This window comes from Giraffa tippelskirchi, chromosome 6 (genome assembly GCF_054371585.1).
Source record: "Giraffa tippelskirchi isolate mGirTip1 chromosome 6, T2T-mGirTip1v1.2.pri, whole genome shotgun sequence".
Taxonomy (NCBI): Eukaryota; Metazoa; Chordata; class Mammalia; order Artiodactyla; family Giraffidae; genus Giraffa; species Giraffa tippelskirchi.
The window spans coordinates 141505829-141524826 of NC_137280.1; the positions used below are offsets into that span (position 1 = coordinate 141505829).

Sequence of the window (18998 nt, forward strand, 5' to 3'; positions counted from 1 at the left end):
TTTTAGCTTAAATGTTACTTCTTCCAAAAAATCTTCTTTCAACTTTGGGGAACTGCCTATATGCTCTACATAGCAAAGAACAGTATGTGCTTTCTATTACCTTGAACTACAACTAAAACTGGGGCACTATATAATGGGCATGTTTGTTTCCTTGCTTGTCTCACCTTCCAGACTGAAAACATCCAGAGGACACAAATTTGTCTTTCTCACTTAAGAACCTCAGTACCTGGAACAGGTTTAGTGACAGCAGATGTTTAGTAAATATTTATTGAGTAACTGAACAAAAGGATTATAATTCTTAAATATTTTCTTTCCTCTGACTAAAAAAGTCCTAATTAACTTTTGATAGTAGTCCTCAACTATCTCTCCAGCCTTTTCTCACTACTTCTGTTTCATTTACTTTATGAGATAATCATACTGTATTACTAGTTGAAATTTAAGCATGTTTCCCTGGTGGCTCAATGGTAAAGAAGGCACCTGCAATGCAGGAGACGCAGGTTCGATCCCTGGGTCAGGCATATCCCCTGGAGAAGGGAATGGTAACTCACTCTAGTATTCCTGCCTAGATAATTTCAAGGACAAGAGGAGCCTGTGGGCTACAGTCAATGGGGTTGCAAAGAGTCAGATACAACTAAGCAACTAACACTTAACTTTACTTTCTTACCTGACTAACTGTTCACTCCCAGAATCCCCACCTCATCTTTCAGTTAAAATCAACCCTAGTTTTAAACAAAGATGCAAAAATGAAGGCTTCCTGACTCTTTCCAACCCATAATCTTCCTTTCCTATGAAGAAATAAACATTACATTTATAACTCTTATGAATTATATTCTGCCTTGTACAACAGCTATGAGTTTAATTTCCTTAATATGTTTAAAAAGCAAGTAGAGTTCATTATTTGAGGACTCTGTTTATTTTCTCACCAAAATATATTTTTAACACCAAAATCAATATTCATAGCACTTTCATGGTCATTTGTGAACAGCGTGCAGCAAAACTCTGAGTTATCTGTCTTACAGTCCCAGATGAGGTCAAAGATGTGATGCTCTTGTTTCAGTTCTCATACTGTAAACAAATTCCTTTCTCTGGTTTACTCAGTGCCATATTTTTTCACATCTTTATGGTTTCTCTTGATTTTGTTGTTTAACATGGCCCCCAAGCTGAGTGCTGAAGTGCTGTCTAGTGTTTTCAAGAGGTTATGACGTGCCTTATAGAAAAAATACTTTCATTAGATAAGACATGTATGTACTGTAGTTGGCCTTGGGTTCAATGTTAATGAATCAACAATATATGTAATAAAGAAGGCATCTTTAAACAGAAATACACATAAAACATGGTTACATACTAACTGGTTGATGAAAATGTTGTGATCAGAGGCCCACAGGAACCTAATCCTGTATTTCCTCTAAGAACAAAGATTCAGTGTTTGCAGTAACTTTTTAAAACATAACTACCTCAATTAATCAGTACTGACTGTACTATATATTATGCATTTTTGTTTCCCTCTCAGTACCTAACAATGGATGCTCACATAAAATGGGATATTTAATAACTGATTATTGAATACATAAATGAAATCTATGATCTCTTGGTAACAGAGAATAATAGAGAAGGGGGATGGAAGATAAGGATGTTGAGATTAAGATATGAATAGAGAGGACTAAAATAAACACCCGCTGACCAACATATACACAAACAGAATGACATGAGAAGTAACACCTTCACAAAATTTCTTTTTAAAGAGCTGTCACAGATGTTTCAATCCCAGGTTTTTTGGAGTCACAGTCAGAAAGATTTGTTAATTTACTATAAGCCCTAAAATCAGCTTACTGACCCTCAGCAAAGACTTTAAAAGGTAAGATACCTTGGCCTAAGACTTCTGTGTCCCATATAAATATATGAAAAGCTAAATATGAAATTTAAGGTTAAAAAAATTTTGTTAAATCTCTTACTCATGCTCAGTATCAACTGTGAATTTGAAAGCATCATGGATTTCATGTCTCCAGATGCTGGAATCCTAATATACAAGCCTCCCTTTGCATGGCATCTTGTTAACTGAAACTCCTACATATTGGACCAGGCTTTCACTTTGCACAATCTATTACGACAGAAGAATAGAGCAAAGCAAAGACTGTATAACAGTAATTCTCATGTATTCCTTCCAAAGTAACACAAATAGGAGGCAAACAAACACATTTTGTTGTCTACTTTACATTCTATTCCATAACTGGTATGCTATAATCATGATTTTAACCAGTGCCCCTTTCTACTCATGTCCCCACCTCAACCTCCAATCCATTATTCAACTCAGCACCAAGAGTAAGGTACATAGATGGGATCACTTCACTCCTTTGCTTATCAAAATCCCACTGCTTAATATACTTCAAATAAATCCAAACTCCATGCAATGACCTACAAATCCCTAAGCCTACCACTGTTCTTCCATATGCTCCTGCCATACTGTTCTCTAACTTTCTCACCAGCTCCTTCCTTATTTGCTCACTCCATGAGTAAAACATTCCGAGAATAAAACTCTCTTCCTTTACTATGTGCGCTCTGAATTCTCTACAGACACCATATCCTCAGAAAGTCCTCCTATCACCACCCTAAATAAAACAGCCCCATTCACCATTCTCTACTTCAGTCCCTTTTCTTCATAACACTCGAAAAGTGTAATTATTTTGCTTACTTTTTAGTTATCTCTCCCCACCAAAACTTGCTTACAACTGTATTTTAAGTATCTGAAAGAGTTCCAAATGCTCAGTAAACAGTCATTATAAGTGAATGCACGCATGCACGTATGCTAAGTCACTTCAGTCGTGTATGACTCTGTGCGACCCTATTGCCTGTTGCCCGCCAGGCTCCTCTGTCCATGGGATTCTCCAGGCAAGAATACCAGAGTAGGTTGCCATGCCCTCCTCCAAGGGATCTTCCCCACTTAGGGATCAAACCCACGTCTCTTAAGTCTGCTGCACTGGCAGGTGGGTTCTTCACCACTAGCGCCACCTGGGAAGCCCTTGTAAGTGAATAAGCCAGGTTATCCTGTGGCTTCCCTGCAACCTTTAGTGTACTTCATTCTCCTTGTCATATGGGTAATCTGACATGAGAAGCAGACCTATACTTTGAGTTTTCTTTATTAAGAGATTATCTAAATAGTAAGAATATATAACTCATTCATTAAAATATTATCACCATTTATTCTAAAAAACTCGTATCTGAAAAATGTTATCAGTCTAGGAGTTTCTCCTGTGTTGCCAGAATGCATCTGTATCTCTGCCCCCTCCTCCCCTCTGGCCATCTCTTTCTGAAAATAAAGTGATGGATCTACAGACAAAAAAAACCTTATCAGTCTAAAAGGAATGTTAATTATATATTGTTATTGTTTTCAGCTTATTCCTTATATATCTCAACATAGCCAAAGGGAGATTACCTACATTAAATTCCAACACCAGGGCTATATCTCCAGCAAATTTCTCAAGTTCTTTTAACTCTTAATGTTCATATTACTTGTATTTGTTTTAATTATTTAATATTATGTAATTTGCTGCTTTTTACATTTATACATACATAGTTAATTTGTTAATTGTTCAGAAAATGAGATTCTCAACATATGACCAGTTCTTTCCAATTTAAGTCAAAAGGATTTCATATTCCAAATGAGTTATCTATTTGGTCTGGGGGTAGAGTAGGCATTAAGTCTACACTTAAGATAGATATCCTAAGATTATCTACAGAAAATTAATCTTCAATACTTACTTCCACAAATGTCACAAACAAATATTTTACATTTGCTTGCTAAATAAAGTGCCAACATTCAGCACTCTAATTAGAATAGTACTGCCATAATTAAGTGAGACTTAAATTACTCAGTAATCAGCTGCTAGTATAAACAATTCAAAAGCCAAACAGGAATTTAGTATGTGAATTACAGGTTGTAACATGAAATACCATTAGGAAAAGTACATTCTAGAGGGCATTTTATTGACATAATCACATTAGCTACAATATATATATTTGTACAGAAAATGCTTTGCTATTTGTCTTTTCATACTTAAGTGATTTACAGAAAGCAAATTACATTGTTGGGGAGGTTGGGAACAGCAGGAGAGAATGGCAATGTAGCATCCTTCACAAATCTTAATTATCTTAAGGTTTAAAAATATGAAACAAAAATGTAAAACCTTAATTATTCAAAAGAAATATACCACCACCGCACTTCCAAAGAGGTCTTTATCTCATGTGCCAACTCTTTTACTGTAGGTGTTCCTACACATAGGAAATTCTAGCAACATCTTAACTGTGACAGAAAAATCTCTCTAATCCACCACACATTTCTTTTAAAAATGTGTCCCATTGCTAAAAACAACCAAAACCAGGGATCCTTGCAGAAATCACCAACTCCAGGGCTAAAGTAGTGAAAATACAGGATAAGCTTGAAACAGCTTGTGCCAGAATGTAAGAAAGTGCTCAGAAAAATAAAAGAGCATGACAAATATAATCATTCCTCCATTAAAGCATTAAAGAGTTTTAATAGAGTGAACACTGTATGTTATGCTTTTAGATATAGAATGCATCAATTTTAATGTAAAGGAAGTTTACAGTTAAAACATGAAATTTAGGCTCACCTGATTTTTTATAATTAATGTCATTTTATTTTATAATTAAGTTACAGCAAAAAGGAACAATTAGTAATATAATGTATGCAAATCTTATTCTTTCGGTACATCAACCATCACACCCTTGCCTTCAACCATGTTAGCATGTCAAGCAATCTTATTCATATGAGTAAAAAATCCTAAAGGTTAAACATTTCAAGCAACTAATAGGCCAATCACAACCTCAATGACTCTACAGGATTATTCTAGTTACAAAGTGTTCATGAAAAATAGTAATCTATTATTATTTTTAATGACAAAAGTTAATAAAAACTAGTAAAATGTTATATTTAGATACAACAGTAATATTCTATTTATGACTCTGAATAACTAGAGCACATATTCCCACTTGCCAGAATAGCTTTTAGTGAAATATTCAGCATAAAACATTTATTTGAAAATTGTTCTGGAAATACCAGTCATTACAAACTCAACTATGTACATTATGACACACATTATCAATGCAAGCACAAGTTTCTCAAATGCCATTTCTAATAAATTTTGGAAGCATATGCTCCTGAGGTCCATATTTTTTTAAGTACAGGAATATTATTCCTATTCATAAACCAGAAACAGTCCTACTCTGTACTTAAAGCAGCTTCAGACTTGCATTGTTTTGTGTATAAGTTTACTTGTGAAACTATCTTTCCTATTGCTGACAAGTCACTTAAACAGGTTATTTAGTAAATCCATTTCTTCTCAAAAAAGAAAGGACAGTGTGATGTTTATCAAGAGATGTGTATGTTAAACTGGTTTCAGAAGCAAATCAAATATCCCAGGGTATTAAAAAATGGATACAGTGTAAGAATTATTAGCAGTATACATCCCAATTCTAGTTTTTACAGGAATAAAATATTAGCTACTAAAACAACTTTAATAGTAAAAATTTTGTTAAAGGGGTTTAAAGTTTATTAAAAAGTTTTGCCAACTTTTAAATTCCTACTCTTTGGAACTAATCAGAGGAGTGAGTTTTTGTTCACCTTTATCTTTTAATTTTAGGTTACAGCTTTTTAAGGTTACCTCATGACTAAACAAGATCAAAGAACCAGAATTTATTTATAACACAATGGTAAACCTTTTTATAATATATTATCTCATTTAATTCTAACAGTCCTAGAAGGTAGTAGATCTTATCCCCATTCTATACAGAAATGTACAAAGTCTCTTGACTTATGTCTTCCCTCAAATTACTCCTTCCACCCCTCATTTAAAAACAAAATTGAAACTCAAAGAAGGTAGCTCAGCTTGGGCATACTCATAACAAATTATCTTTTAAAATATGTGGCAACCTATTTAAAATATCCTATTAAGGTAACTTTATTAACTGTATTGGGCTTCCCTGGTGATTCAGTGGTAAAAAAAATCCACCTGCCAGTGCAGAGGATCCAGGTTCAATCCCTGGTGGGAAGATCCCCTGGAGAAGAAAATGGCAACCCACTCCAGTATTCTTGCCTGGAAAATCCCATGGATGAAGGAGTCTGGTGGGTTACATACAGTCCACGGGGTCGCAAAAGAGTCACACACGACTTAGTGACTAAACAACAATTATTAATTGTATTATGAGACTCCTTCAGGAAAATAATGTAAAAGAAAGTACCAAAATTAGCTAAGCTTAAAGAAAAGCATAAAAGCCTTCTAAAGAGAAGGAGAAAATGATGAAGCATCCTACACTGGGACAATATGTGAAAGTAACACCTTTGTAGACACAAATGCTTGACATTGTACAGTTTGACCACATCACTTATAAGTATTTCCACTTCTACGTGATTAAGTTCAGATGTACTGCCAAATATCAAACACTAACTGAAAGAATATAAGAAATCCTATGAATAGAATAATGAGAAATCCTGCACCTCAGTAGTGATAGTTTGAGTTTATAGAACTACCTGTAATTGAACTCTAACACTTGATATTTTTAAATTTTAAGTGTTATTTAAAATTTTTAAATTAAGTCAGCAATATTTTCTCCCACTTTCGTCCAGGATTAAACTTAGATTTACCTAAGATCAAACTTAGATTTACTCAAATGACTTTCAAATCCCAAAAACTAGACTCAACTTTTCTTACATTAAAGAAATTGTTCCCAGAACCTTACTACTAAAATTTTGAAACCTATATAATTCATTTCCCCTTAAACTCTCAAACAAACATACACCATCAAACATCTGTACTTTACTTAATCCGGACTATCTGGGGATAAAAGGGGAACTTCCTTTTGAAACAGGACAGTATCACTGATGTCATCCTCTGCTTGGAACCATTCAGCAGTAGGTTTTTATCAGTGAGCCACATCATTTGACCTGTGTTTCAGATGTTGCGTTCTATGTTTAATACCTTATTTGGCCTTATCGTCCTTTCAGCAGATATACATTTTTGAAATACCAGGATTTATCTATTTCATGAAGCTTTTGCTCAGTCTTAATTGTTCTTTCCATTCCCTGAATTTCTACAGAATTTATACCTATACCACAAATTTGGCTATCATACCATCTTATATTACTCTGTCTTTTTCATGTGCTTGTGTCTTTTTCACATGCATCCACTTAACAGAACCATAAGCTGCACTGGAACCATTAGGTCTGTCACTCAGTCTACAGTGCTATTCAGTGCTCATGGTAGATAGTTAATAAGCACTCACTGAAGGATCCCTATAAGATTAGTAAGAATATCAGTAATGTATTTTCAGTTATTGTATACCATTTAGATATTTACAAACTATGCCATCCTCCTTGGACAGGCACATATTGAACTAAGGAAAATTATTTTCAAATTACCCAATTTAAGCTGAGTGTAAGAAAAGTTGGGAAACTTTGGACATAAATCAGGGATAAATACAACACAGCACTACAGGCACAGCTAACTGAAATAATATAAAGATCGAAGAATTGAGTGAAATTTATTAAAGCTGTGGAAGCTGGTTATAGAGTAATTTTGAACCTATGATACAGCTTATGACTGTCATGAACTTTTTTTTAGGATTAATTACAACGAGTAAGTTCATTATAATAGCTAAGATTTCCTTTTCCACCGACAAAACAACTGTTTGCTTCTCAATCATTGAAGGGCATCCTACTTATAGACAATATTCAGAGGCTAGAAAAATTTTCTTTTATGACCAGTATATATGGGGAAAAAAAGAATAAACGCTTATTGAATTCGATTCAGAAGCTTATAAACGTCTTCCAAGTAATTTTTAACTGGTTTAAGGCATTCACCAGTAATTCACCTTTATTACAGTAAATAATATCTTGTACAAGTTAGCAAAAACTGTGAAATATATGTTCTAAAAGCAGACACTAGATTTAAATCTAGATTCTATTTTCTAGATGTGTTATTTCAGGCAAGTTTCTGGACTTCTCTGTGGCCAATTTTCTCAACCACAAATTAAGATTAATAATAATGCTGTCACTATTGTTACTGGCACATGGCAAATACTCAATAATGATTTATTAGAAGTATCTGGACATGCCCTCAAGAGGCTTACATCTCAGAGGCAGCAGATGGACAGATGTAAATAAAAGTAGCAAAAGTGGCTTGTGCTAAAATAACAGCAGAGTGGCTTGTGTAAATGCAGGCATTTTATCAGACTGACTCAGAACAGGGAATGAGGGAGAGTGGTGGTAGATAAGGTCAGAGGGAGCAGCAGAGCTAGACCAAGTAGAGGCTGGTAAGCAGCAAAATAAAAGTGGCTGGAGAGTTCTGAACCGATGTGACTTAAACAGTTTTAAAGAATCACCCTTGTTGCTGAGTGTAGATTACAGGATTAAAATTTTTATTTGGCTTCATGAGAAATGAGCCACACTTCAGAAACCCATTCAGTACCAAACTTATAACTATAAACCAAACATATCATATACCATTATGGCTTAACTGTTAATAAAAAGTTTTAATCATACGATCTTAAGTCACTTTTAAAAATTACAAGTGCTGAATGTTCTTTAATGATTTGCTAATATTGCATGAAAACAAATAGCAAGAAAAACAAATTGAATTTTCAATGTATATCTTCTTTCTATTACAAAAACAAAGGCTATCTAAGGGAATTCCCTGGCGGGCTAGTGGTTAGGACTCCACACTTTCTCTGAGAGGGTCTGATTCAAGGCCTGGTGGGAAAACTAAGATCCCACAAGCCACGATGGTACAGCCAAAGAGAAAAACAAAAGCGAGGGCAGGGTGGGGTGGGTCGCTGGCCTCTTGATGAGAATTTTTTTTTTGAGTGAAAAATTTGACCTGATGAGTTTGTGTGGAAGTTATAAAAAGTTGGGCTTCCCTTGTGGCTCAGCTGGTAAAGAATCTGCCTGCAATGCAGGAGACCTAGGTTCGATTCCTGGGTTGGGAAGATCCCCTGGAGAAGGGAAAGGCTACCCACTCCAGTATTTTGGCTTGGAGAATTTCATGGACTCTGTAGAACACGGGGTCGCAAACAGTTGGACACAAATGAGTGACTTTCACTATAAAAAATTATTCATAACTAGAATTATGTAAACTTACTCTCCAGGTGTGTGCATGTGTGATCAGTTGTACCTAACTCTTTGAGACCCCATGGACTATAGCCAGCCAGGATTCTCTGTCGATGGAATTTTCCAAAGAATACTGGTGGGGATTGCCATTTCCTTCTCCAGGGGATCTTCCCAACCCAGGGATCGAAACTTACTCTCCTGAGAATTTATAAACTAAGCAAAATTCCTATGTCAAAAGAAGACACTCCAAAACAGGGCTAACTGGACTTAATCTAAGTACAAAACACACCTGGCTATTGTTGCACATTAACAAAATTACTCATATTTAATAATTCATTAGCTAGATCTATCCACAGTCATGCTGCTGCTGCTGCTGCTAAGTCACGTCAGTCGTGTCCGACTCTGTGTGACCCCACAGACGGCAGTCCACCAGGCTCCTCTGTCCCCGGGATTCTCTAGGCAAGAAAACTGGAGTGGTTTGCCATTTCCTTCTCCAGTGCATGAAAGTGAAAGTGAAGTTGCTCAGTTGTGTCTGACTCTTTGTAACCCCATGGACTGTAGCCTACCAGGCTCCTCCGTCCATGGGATTTCCCAGGCAAGAGTACTGGAGTGGGTTGCCATTGCCTTCTCCGATCCACAGTCATGAGGAGCTATCAACTGGTTCCAACGTGGGAATGCATTATGTTACTCTACCTATATTTAATTTTCTGGCTAATGGACTCTGGTAAGCCAAAATAATTTCTTACCAACTTGGGACAGTGTATTGAAAAACTGGAAAGCACACTGTAACGTGCTTTCCTTGTAAATGTGTGCTCACTCACTCAGTTGTGTCTGACTCTTCACAACCCCATGGGGACTGCAGCCCACCAGGCTCCTCTGTCCATGGGATTTTCCAGGAAAGAATACTGGAGTGGGTTGCCATTTCCTTCTCCAGGGGATCTTTCTGACCCAGGGATTGATCCCACGCCTTCTGCATCTCCTGCATTGGCAGGCGGGTTCCTTATCCACTGAGCCACCTGGGAAGCCCCCTTTCTTGTATATACTACTCATCTACTATCAGAGATTATGAATTGGGTATCACATCTTACAGTTACTTTTCTTGATTCTGTTCAGTTTCTTTAAGGATAGATTGTCCACTTCAATTTTCCTTCATAAATCTTTATATATTTTAGAAGAAATATTTTATATTAGCAGCATCTTTAAAACCTTGAGAAATACAAAACAAGCTGAAAAAAAATTAGCAGATGGAAATTGCAATATGTCTTTCCAAAGACTTTATTCCTCAATGTGTCTTTCAAAAGTGTTTCTGTAATATGCTTTACAATATTAAAGGCCTTTGTGATTTGCTGAACACAACACAAGGCACACATAACAGAGATATTTTTATGACTTCTATGGGTTGCTTAATGTGTCTATGTAGGTGAATCCACATTGAAAATAATGATTTATGGATTAAGACACAGTTCTTACACACTTGTAAATAATTTAGTTTGACATTTTCTTTATTCCTTCAAACACTATATTCTTTTGATTTTTTTCTACATGTTATAGAAATTGTTATAAATTATTTTGTGCTTTGCACAATAATAGTAGCATTTCACGAGTTTATTTTATGTCAAGTGCTATGCTAAGTGTTTCACATAAATTTAATCATCACAAGAACTCTGTAAAACAAAATACCATCCTATTTTATAGATGGGGAAGTTTGGAGATATTGTCCCAATCCCCAGGATCACCATTTCTTAGTGATGGACCTAAGATTTCAATCCAGTTCTGATCTCTGAACCACAAACTTCTTCCCACATTCACTCAACACCATATGGAAGTGCCTAAGCATAAGACAGTATGTATAGCTAGCAAAGTAATATAAAAATATATACAGGGACTAGCACACATAATTAGACTTAACAATGAAAGGTCATAAGAAGTGACACCTTTAAAAAAAAAGGATAAACAGTTAAGTATACTGTCCCAGAATGTTAGGTAATGTCTAAGACTAAAAAGAGCTAATCTTTATACATAAGTCTCATTAAAAGTACTACAAATGTACTTTGACTCTATGAAGTAGTCCTGCTATCCCCAAAATTGGAATTTGAATTTATCAAGTGAGTAGATACAATTACCAAATTGCAGGACATGTAGATGTCAGAGAAACAAACAACCCTATGGGAACCAATTAACAAAATTCAAACTGAAGGAATACAAAAAACTTAATTTTTTCAACAGATAGACAGTAAGAGTGAAAAAAAAGACCGGGATTGAACCTATACAAAAAAAGAAGCAAGAGATACACCCACCAACTCAGAAACATCAAAGAGGAATCATGAGGTAAATGAGAAAGAAATGATGACTGGACATTCGATATAAAGTAATCATCTTTTTTAAAAGGTATGATAATGATATTATGGTTATAATAAAAAAAAAGATGACTCTTTTGGAGACTGATACAAATGAAATGATGCATTGTCTTGAATTTGCTTCAAAATAATATGGAGTGGGGACTGTAGGCAGAGAGACAGATAAAGGAAGACTAGCCAAACTTTGAAGCTAGGTCTGTGTAAGCAGGGATTCACTACCTCCATTTCTGGATATATTTGAAATTTTCCAAAATAAAAGCCCAAAATTAAATTCCAATTAGATCTAAATATGAAACATAAAATAAAATTTCTTCATGAATAAAAAAAGTTACTTAAGCTGCCTATACTCTTCCTTTTTTTCTTAAAGGAAATATTAAATAAATATTGGCAATAAGAAGAAAGTAACACAAGAGCACAGAAAAAGGTTCAACTATGGAGCCATACTGTAAAACCTAGGAGTATTAGTTAGAGGTATTTAAAATTTAAAAAGCCAAATACTTTTAGTGGATGTATCAGTAAACAGACGAAAAACTACTTGAAAACACTAGGGCACAGGAAAACATAAGAGGCAGCTAAGAGCTTTTAAAAAGCACCTTGGCAATAGTACTAAGTAGACTAACTTAAACTATAGAAAAATCACTCCTAAGATACACTTGCAAAAGATAAAACTCATCTTTCTTTGGAATTAAATTCTTAGTATTTACTTGTGTCCAGTTACTAGAAGAGAGGAAGAAAGGATAATGAATTCACTGTTTCAGCAATAACAATTGGTTTAAACAAAAGTTGATATGGTGAGACTAGAAAGCTGAAAATCACCTTTATTTTCAAGTTCTAAGAAGCAAACTGAACATAGATTTACTGGTAAGATAGGGAAATTAGGGGGAACACATCTGAGGACTGAAAGGGAAAACCAATGATAAATTCAAGTTGTAGCAATCTGTAGTGGCAAATTTTTTAAAAACAGGTATTCTATTTTTCAAGTCCAGAAAATACAGTACTATTCCAATAAATAATAAATGTATTATCTGTTGAAATAACTGAATGAAATATTTTCTATTAAAAGCAAAGGGTTCTCCTTCTGGGGTCAGCTAGACTACAAATTTGCACAATTCTATTATGTTATGCAAACATTTAGGAACTAAAAACATGCAAATACACCAACAAAAATCAACTTAAGGGAAAAAATGCAAGCTATGCTTAAGAGAATAACTTAAAATGGACAATCTATAGCAATTGCTAGTGCTGTTTGAATCACTATCTTAAAAAGAATAAGGGCCACTGATGAAGTAGATTTACCATTAATATTACTCCCTGCATGGAAGAGGAGGATTGGCTGGCCTTGAACAGTAAGTAGTAGTAAGTGGTTTGATTCACCACTACCAGGTTACCTTCACTGCATTTCCAAAATTTGAAGAAGACAACAGAACTGCAGCAACTTTCAGCTTATACCAAAAATGGGATAACAAAATATAAAAGTGCTTAATTTTATTTCAGCATCACATGAAGGGAGGCAGGTCAAAGGAGGACAATGGTCAAGCTAGTCCCAGTTGGTGGGAGTGGTGCCACTTATCCTTTCCTGCCACAGCTCCCTTTAATGCAACTTGAGTACATGTGGGAGGAAACTGGCATTCCAAGCTCTGGTGAGCCTTTGGTTTTATCTGCTTTTCCTCAGTTCCACAATGTCCTGCAAAACAGAGGCATTTAATACCACAAGCAGGTTCAAAGCTTATAGAAAGTATCTCCCCAACCCTCCATGAAAGTTTTCAAAATCTCAAAAATCAATATTAAAATATATCATTATACTTAAGAACTGCCATCATACTGGATCTAACAGTAACTTCAGAGGACACAAGAGCACATTTTTCCTTCTGAAGTAAACCTCATTGGGTAGGGACATATACTAAATAAAAGTCCTAATTTTCCAGAGTCATGGATTGCACTTATTTATTGCATAAAGCAATTAAATATAACATTTATTGATTGTCACATAAAAAAATTGTCTTTTCAGCTGAAACTGTCTCTGGTGGATAATGACTTTCTAAAATTTATCTGCTGTTATGAAATACTTGCTCCATTTTTCCCCCGACAGAAATTCATATCTCCAAAATGCCAACAAGGTTGGAAAAAGTCATTCTAGTACAATCCCATCATTTTAAAGATAAGGAATCCAAGCTCTGGAGAGTTATATGATTCTGCCTCAAATTATACATATGGCTAATTTAAAAAGCAGTATCAGAATGTGAACCCAGGTCTCCCCAAACCTCTAGCCAGTGCTGTATCATATAGAGCCTCACTTCTTTCATCACAGCTCTCAGAGCAGTCCTTAATCACTTTATTGTTTCCTCATTTCCAAGTTTCCTCATCACCTTATCCCTTTGATAATCTGAATAGCTGTTCTATGGATCTGTTTCACTTCTGTTATGGCAAGTTAAGATGAACAGTCTAAATGGGCATAATGCCACAGATACTGGTTTTGTAAAATGCTTGTTATTTGGGGCGGAAGAACTATTTCTTTTCTACCAGTGAAAGATGAAAATTAAGTACTCATCAGTAAAATAACCTCATGTTCTAATCCTAGTATATGTCAGACACCACTGAAAGTTTTAAAAAAAGTCCTTGGTGGCAATATTCTTACATGTTCTTGAGTAACTTGGTTTAAGTTTCCATTCTTTTAAAAAATTTTTTAAGATACTTATTTATTTGGCTGCACCAAGTCTTAGTTGCTGCATATAGGATCTAGTTCTCTGACCAGGGATGGAACCTGGCTGGGCCCCCCGCACTGAAGCCCCAAGTCTTTGTCACTGGACCACCACGGAAATCCCCAGGTTTCCATTTTTATTTGGGTAGTAAAAAGGAAGACTGAAGTTATTTTTCAACAGCAGCTCTTCCATTAGATTGACTTGATAGCTATTTATATGACAAATTTAATCTGAGGTACTTGAAACTTAGTAACAAAGGTGAGAAAAACAACATGAAAAGAACAACAAGAGCAAGAATATTGCCTTGATTTGTCTCCTGAAAAAGTGTACCTTGTTTTCAAATTTTTGAGTACCACAAATTTAGTCCCCTAAGGTAAGAAGGTGCTTTTTTAGTGATTTTTCTTCCACTGACCTCTGGTTAAGAAATAGTTTTGTAGAGATTTTTGGATCTTCAGAGACTGTTTAAGCTGGTATCCTTTACACCATATATTAAAGAACACCCAATAAACTTGGATTAAAAACAAAAACATGATTTTATTTTTACCTTTGGAAATCAAAGGATATATAAATAGCAAAGCAAAACCAAAATAAAGGACTGAGGACTTAATGGTCAAATAAATGGCTGACAAAGCAAAACCACCATTTCACTTTTCAAACATGGAGCTTTTCTCTTAATGAATTTTAACATTACTCTTGATGTAGAACATGTGCTATAATTACCAAAAGCATACTGATCTAAACTTACTGTATTATGGCCTTTATATGCTATTTAAGTCCTTCGCCCTTAATTCTCACAACATTCTAAGGTAAATATCAATCACTATTTTCATATTTCACCTGAGAAACTGGGACACTTCAAGGTTAGGTAATTTGCCAAGGTTACAGAGCTTGAATCCAGCTCTGCAGGTTCAGAAACCTGTGCTCCTTAGGCACTCTACTGCATTCTCCGTAGCACAGAAAACTTGAAAATACAGTCAAACTCTAAATTCTATCTGATGCATTATCCAAGCCACTGAATTTTTTCTTATTGAAGCATAGTTGATTTATAGTATGTTTCAGGTGTACAAACAGTAATTCGATAATTTAACAGATTATACTGTTTAAAGTTATCATAAAATGGTGGTTCTATTTCCTGTGCTGTACATTATATGCTTGGATCTAATTTATTTTATACATAGCAGTTTACAATAAGCTTTTTTGGGGGGGGTCAAAAAAGCCAAGAACTTGCCATCCTCACTTCCTGATTTTAGATTGGATGAGTGGCACAAATGAACTGTTTTTGCCATTACACCATCATCACTAAAACCCGAAAAGAAGGGGACTAGTTAAATTCTTAAACGTTACTTCCTGCTGTCCTAGAAGACCTTACTTAACCACTGTTATAATCTATATGATACACTCAATGTAAGTGTTAAGGTTTCCCTAGGGTAGTAATATACTAAAGTGATCACTTAAATCTTAAAGAATATCAACTATGCATTAGTCATTTTACCTGTCAGTGTACTTACAAGTAGATCAACAGGATATAAACCTGGGTTATTTCCTTCTTTAGGAGATATTTCTTATTAATTCAGTGATTAGTTAATTAAACCAAATGGAACAAATGGCCCTCCAAAAATGAAATGTAGTGGAAAAGAAAACAGAGGAAAGGAATCACGGTAAATTACATGGTGATCTACTCTCACTAGTGTTAGAAAAGCAAAGGAGAGAGTCTGAGTAACTTCAGTCTGACCACAATGGCCACTTGTTACACCTACCACCCACTACACTACCTCAGGCTCATTAGGAATGAAAAGAAACTCAGCAAGGAAAAGGACACATCTCAACCAGGCCTAAGGTCTCTACAATACACGCTGAGGAGCACAGGGATCCACTGAAATGAGTACCCCCACCCCCAAGCTTTTGCTGCTGCCCAGGAGGCAAAGATCAAACGCCAGGGGCCAAGACAGTTCTACGGCCAAGGCAGTGACCCAGCTCGAGACAACCCTGCCCCCGCCCCTGATCAAAGTGTCCGCGCCTAGAGGGGTGGGGTAGCTGCAGGGTGAGGAAGGCATGGATAGGAGATAAGGGGACTAAGATGTTTCGACAGAGAAAAGGTCCCTCCGATTGGCGGATCGGGACGCGGCCCCGGGCCGAGAAGAGAGTCGCCCGCCGCCATGACACGGCCGACCCATCTGGGGGGCGTGACGCGGACGGCCCGGTGCGCAGAACCGGCTCCCCTTTCCCCCCGCCCCTCCCCCGCGTGGGCCTCGGCCACAACTGCCCCCCGATACTCACGCTTTGTCCACCAGCTCCCGCACCTTCCACATGTTCAACATCTTGCCCAAGCGGGCCGGGCCTCCACCTCCCTCTCCTGTACCCCACGGACCCCGGAACACTTCCGCGCCGGGGCAGATCCAGGCCGGGGTCGCTGCCGCCGCCGCCGCCCGCCGCCTCAAACTCCCCCAGTCAGCTCCTTCTCTTGCCACAGCCGCGGCGCCGCCAGTGACACGTCGAGACGCGGGGGCAGAGGCGCTGCGTGGAGCGGAAATGCCTGACTTTCCGCCCGCTGCGCGCGGGGCACGCTGGGACTTGTAGTTCTCTGTGCGCCAAATTAGGCTGAAAGAGTTTCAGAGGAAGGGTAAAGTTAGGATTCTTCGGTAAAAGAGCTCTCCGGATTCTCCCCACCCCTACGCAGTAGTCATGTATGGATGTGAAAGTTGGGCCATAAAGAAAGCTGGGAGCCGAAGAATTGATCCTTTTGAACTGTGATGTTGAAGAGGACTCTTGAGAGTCCTTTGGACTGCAAGGAGATCAAACCAGTCAGTCCTAAAGGAAATCAGTCCTGAATGTTCATTGGAAGGACTGATGCTGAAGCTCAAACTCCAATACTTTGGCCACCTGATGTGAAGAACTGACTCATTAGAAAGGACCCTGATGCTGGGAAAAATTGAAGGCGGGAAGAGAAGGGGACGACATAGGATGAGATGGTTGGGTGGCATCACCAACTCGATAGACGTGAGTTTGAGCAAGCTCCAAGAGATGGTGAAGGACAGGGAAGCCTGCGGTTGCAAAGAGTCAGACACGACTGAGTGGCTGAGCAACAACAACAACAACAACAATGGCCAGAGGAACCTGCCAGGCTGCAGTCCGTAGGATCTCAGAATCGGAAACCACTGAAGTGACAGCATGCACGCGATGACCATAAGAAGTATAATTGGCATATGTACTCCTCATTGACAGAAGTAACTCTGTCTTTAGTTCCAAATGTGCAAATATACTTCCTGCCCTGGGCTTTAGTTTCCATCCTTGTAAATTGAAAAGGTTGTATCTTAAAACCTATTCCATTCTAATTCTACCATACAGTGCTCTTATATTTAGACAGATACTTGATATCCTTGTTAGATACTTACTATAAAGTTCACACTCCATGGGAAATTGTAGAAAAACAACACTACAACACTATGATGGGCCCAAGAATATACACCTGACAGGTGTATATTCTCAAAGTGTAGATATACACCTACACTGCATTCATTGTTTTATTGCAATGATTATTGTCACTTTATTTTTCTCTTACTCATTTTTTGACAATGTTCATGTTAGAGTCACAAACACTCTTAAAGTTCATTTGGTCAAACTGCTTAAATTTTACAGTTCTTTACATTCTACAAATTTTTATTGAACATTTTCTATCTGCCAGGAGTGGGGAGAAGGACAAGGGGATGACAGAGGATGAGATGGTTGGATGGTATCACTGACTCAATGGACATGAGTTTGAGTAAACTCCTGGAGTTGGTGATGGACAGGGAGGCCTGGTGTGCTGCAGTCCATGGGGTCGCAAAGAGTCGGACACAACTGAGTGACTGAACTGAACTGAACTGAAGGAGTGGGCAACACAGCTGGGAAGAAGACAGGCAAGGCCTCAGCTCTCTTGGATCTTAAAAGTCTTTGGAGGAAAACATAGTAATCAAGGGAACATTTAAGATAATTGCTGATAGAAAGTGCTTGAAGAAAACAGAAGATAATGTTATAGAGAATGATGTTAGAGGAAAATAGTATTAGGGAATATTTAGGGCCTCTTTGAGGACATTTTTTTTTTTTTTAGGAGGGATGTAGGGTCTTAGTTCCCCCACCCGGGATTGAAGCCACCCGCCTGCAGTGGATGCATGGGAAGTCCCCTGAGGACATTTTATTTAAGCTGAAACTTGAATGATAAAAAGGAAATGGCAAAAAAAAAAACAAACAACTTTTTTTTTAATCTGCAAGAAAAATATTTCTATTGAGGACTGATTCACAAAGGAGACGTGAAATTGATTGCTTCTAGTAATGAAGCTAGGTAAAAACAATCCCAAATCAAGAATTTAGAACACCTAACCCCTTAGTTAGTTCTTCAGGTCAAATCAGTTCCTCATACTGCATCCACTAAATAACTGGAAGGAGCTCTGGAAGATTTCCTGAGAAATCTGTATGCAGGTTCAGAAGCAACAGTTAGAACTGGACATGAAACAGCAGACTGGTTCCAAAACAGGAAAGGAGTACATCCAGACTGTATATGTCACCCTGCTTATTTAACTTTATGAAGAATGTGAAATTCTGGGCTGGATGAAGCACAAGCTGAAATCAAGCTTGCTGGAAGAAATATCAATAACCTCATATATGCTGATGACACCACCCTTATGGCAGAAAGTGAAGAAGAACTAAAGAGCCCTCTTGATGAAAGTGAAAGAAGAGAGTGAAAAAGTTGGCTAAAAACTCAACATTCAGAAAACTAAGATCATGGCATCTGGTCCCATCACTTCATGGGAAATAGATAGGGAAACAATAGAAACAGTGACAGACTTTATA

At 37.1% G+C, this 18998-nt stretch overlaps 3 protein-coding genes across 10 annotated transcripts in view; 2 read left to right on the forward strand and 1 right to left on the reverse strand.

Moving 5' to 3' along the window:
• LSM11 (LSM11, U7 small nuclear RNA associated) overlaps nt 1-12639 on the forward strand; it is a 110327-nt gene extending 97688 nt beyond the window's left edge. The window contains exon 7 of one of the 2 annotated variants that reach the window (XR_014056695.1): nt 11342-12639. The gene's annotated coding sequence lies outside the window, so the exon portion shown is untranslated. The remainder of the gene's footprint in view (nt 1-11341) is intronic. The other variant, XR_014056697.1, reaches the window with a different exon arrangement.
• CLINT1 (clathrin interactor 1) overlaps nt 1-16672 on the reverse strand; it is a 58174-nt gene extending 41502 nt beyond the window's left edge. For all 4 annotated transcript variants that reach the window (XM_081500521.1, XM_081500519.1, XM_081500520.1 and 1 more), the window contains exon 1: nt 16449-16672. In XM_081500521.1, coding sequence (XP_081356647.1) covers nt 16449-16489 — 41 coding nt within the window. In that variant the 5' untranslated portion in view covers nt 16490-16672. The remainder of the gene's footprint in view (nt 1-16448) is intronic.
• The window catches only part of LOC145510122 (uncharacterized), an 838825-nt gene continuing 833796 nt past the window's right edge, over nt 13970-18998 (forward strand). The window contains exon 1 of one of the 4 annotated variants that reach the window (XM_081500528.1): nt 13970-16371. In XM_081500528.1, the coding sequence (XP_081356654.1) occupies nt 16249-16371 (123 nt within the window). In that variant the 5' untranslated portion in view covers nt 13970-16248. Of the gene's footprint in view, nt 17475-18998 lie in introns of all 4 variants that reach the window. The other 3 variants (XR_014056708.1, XR_014056727.1, XR_014056698.1) reach the window with 3 other exon arrangements.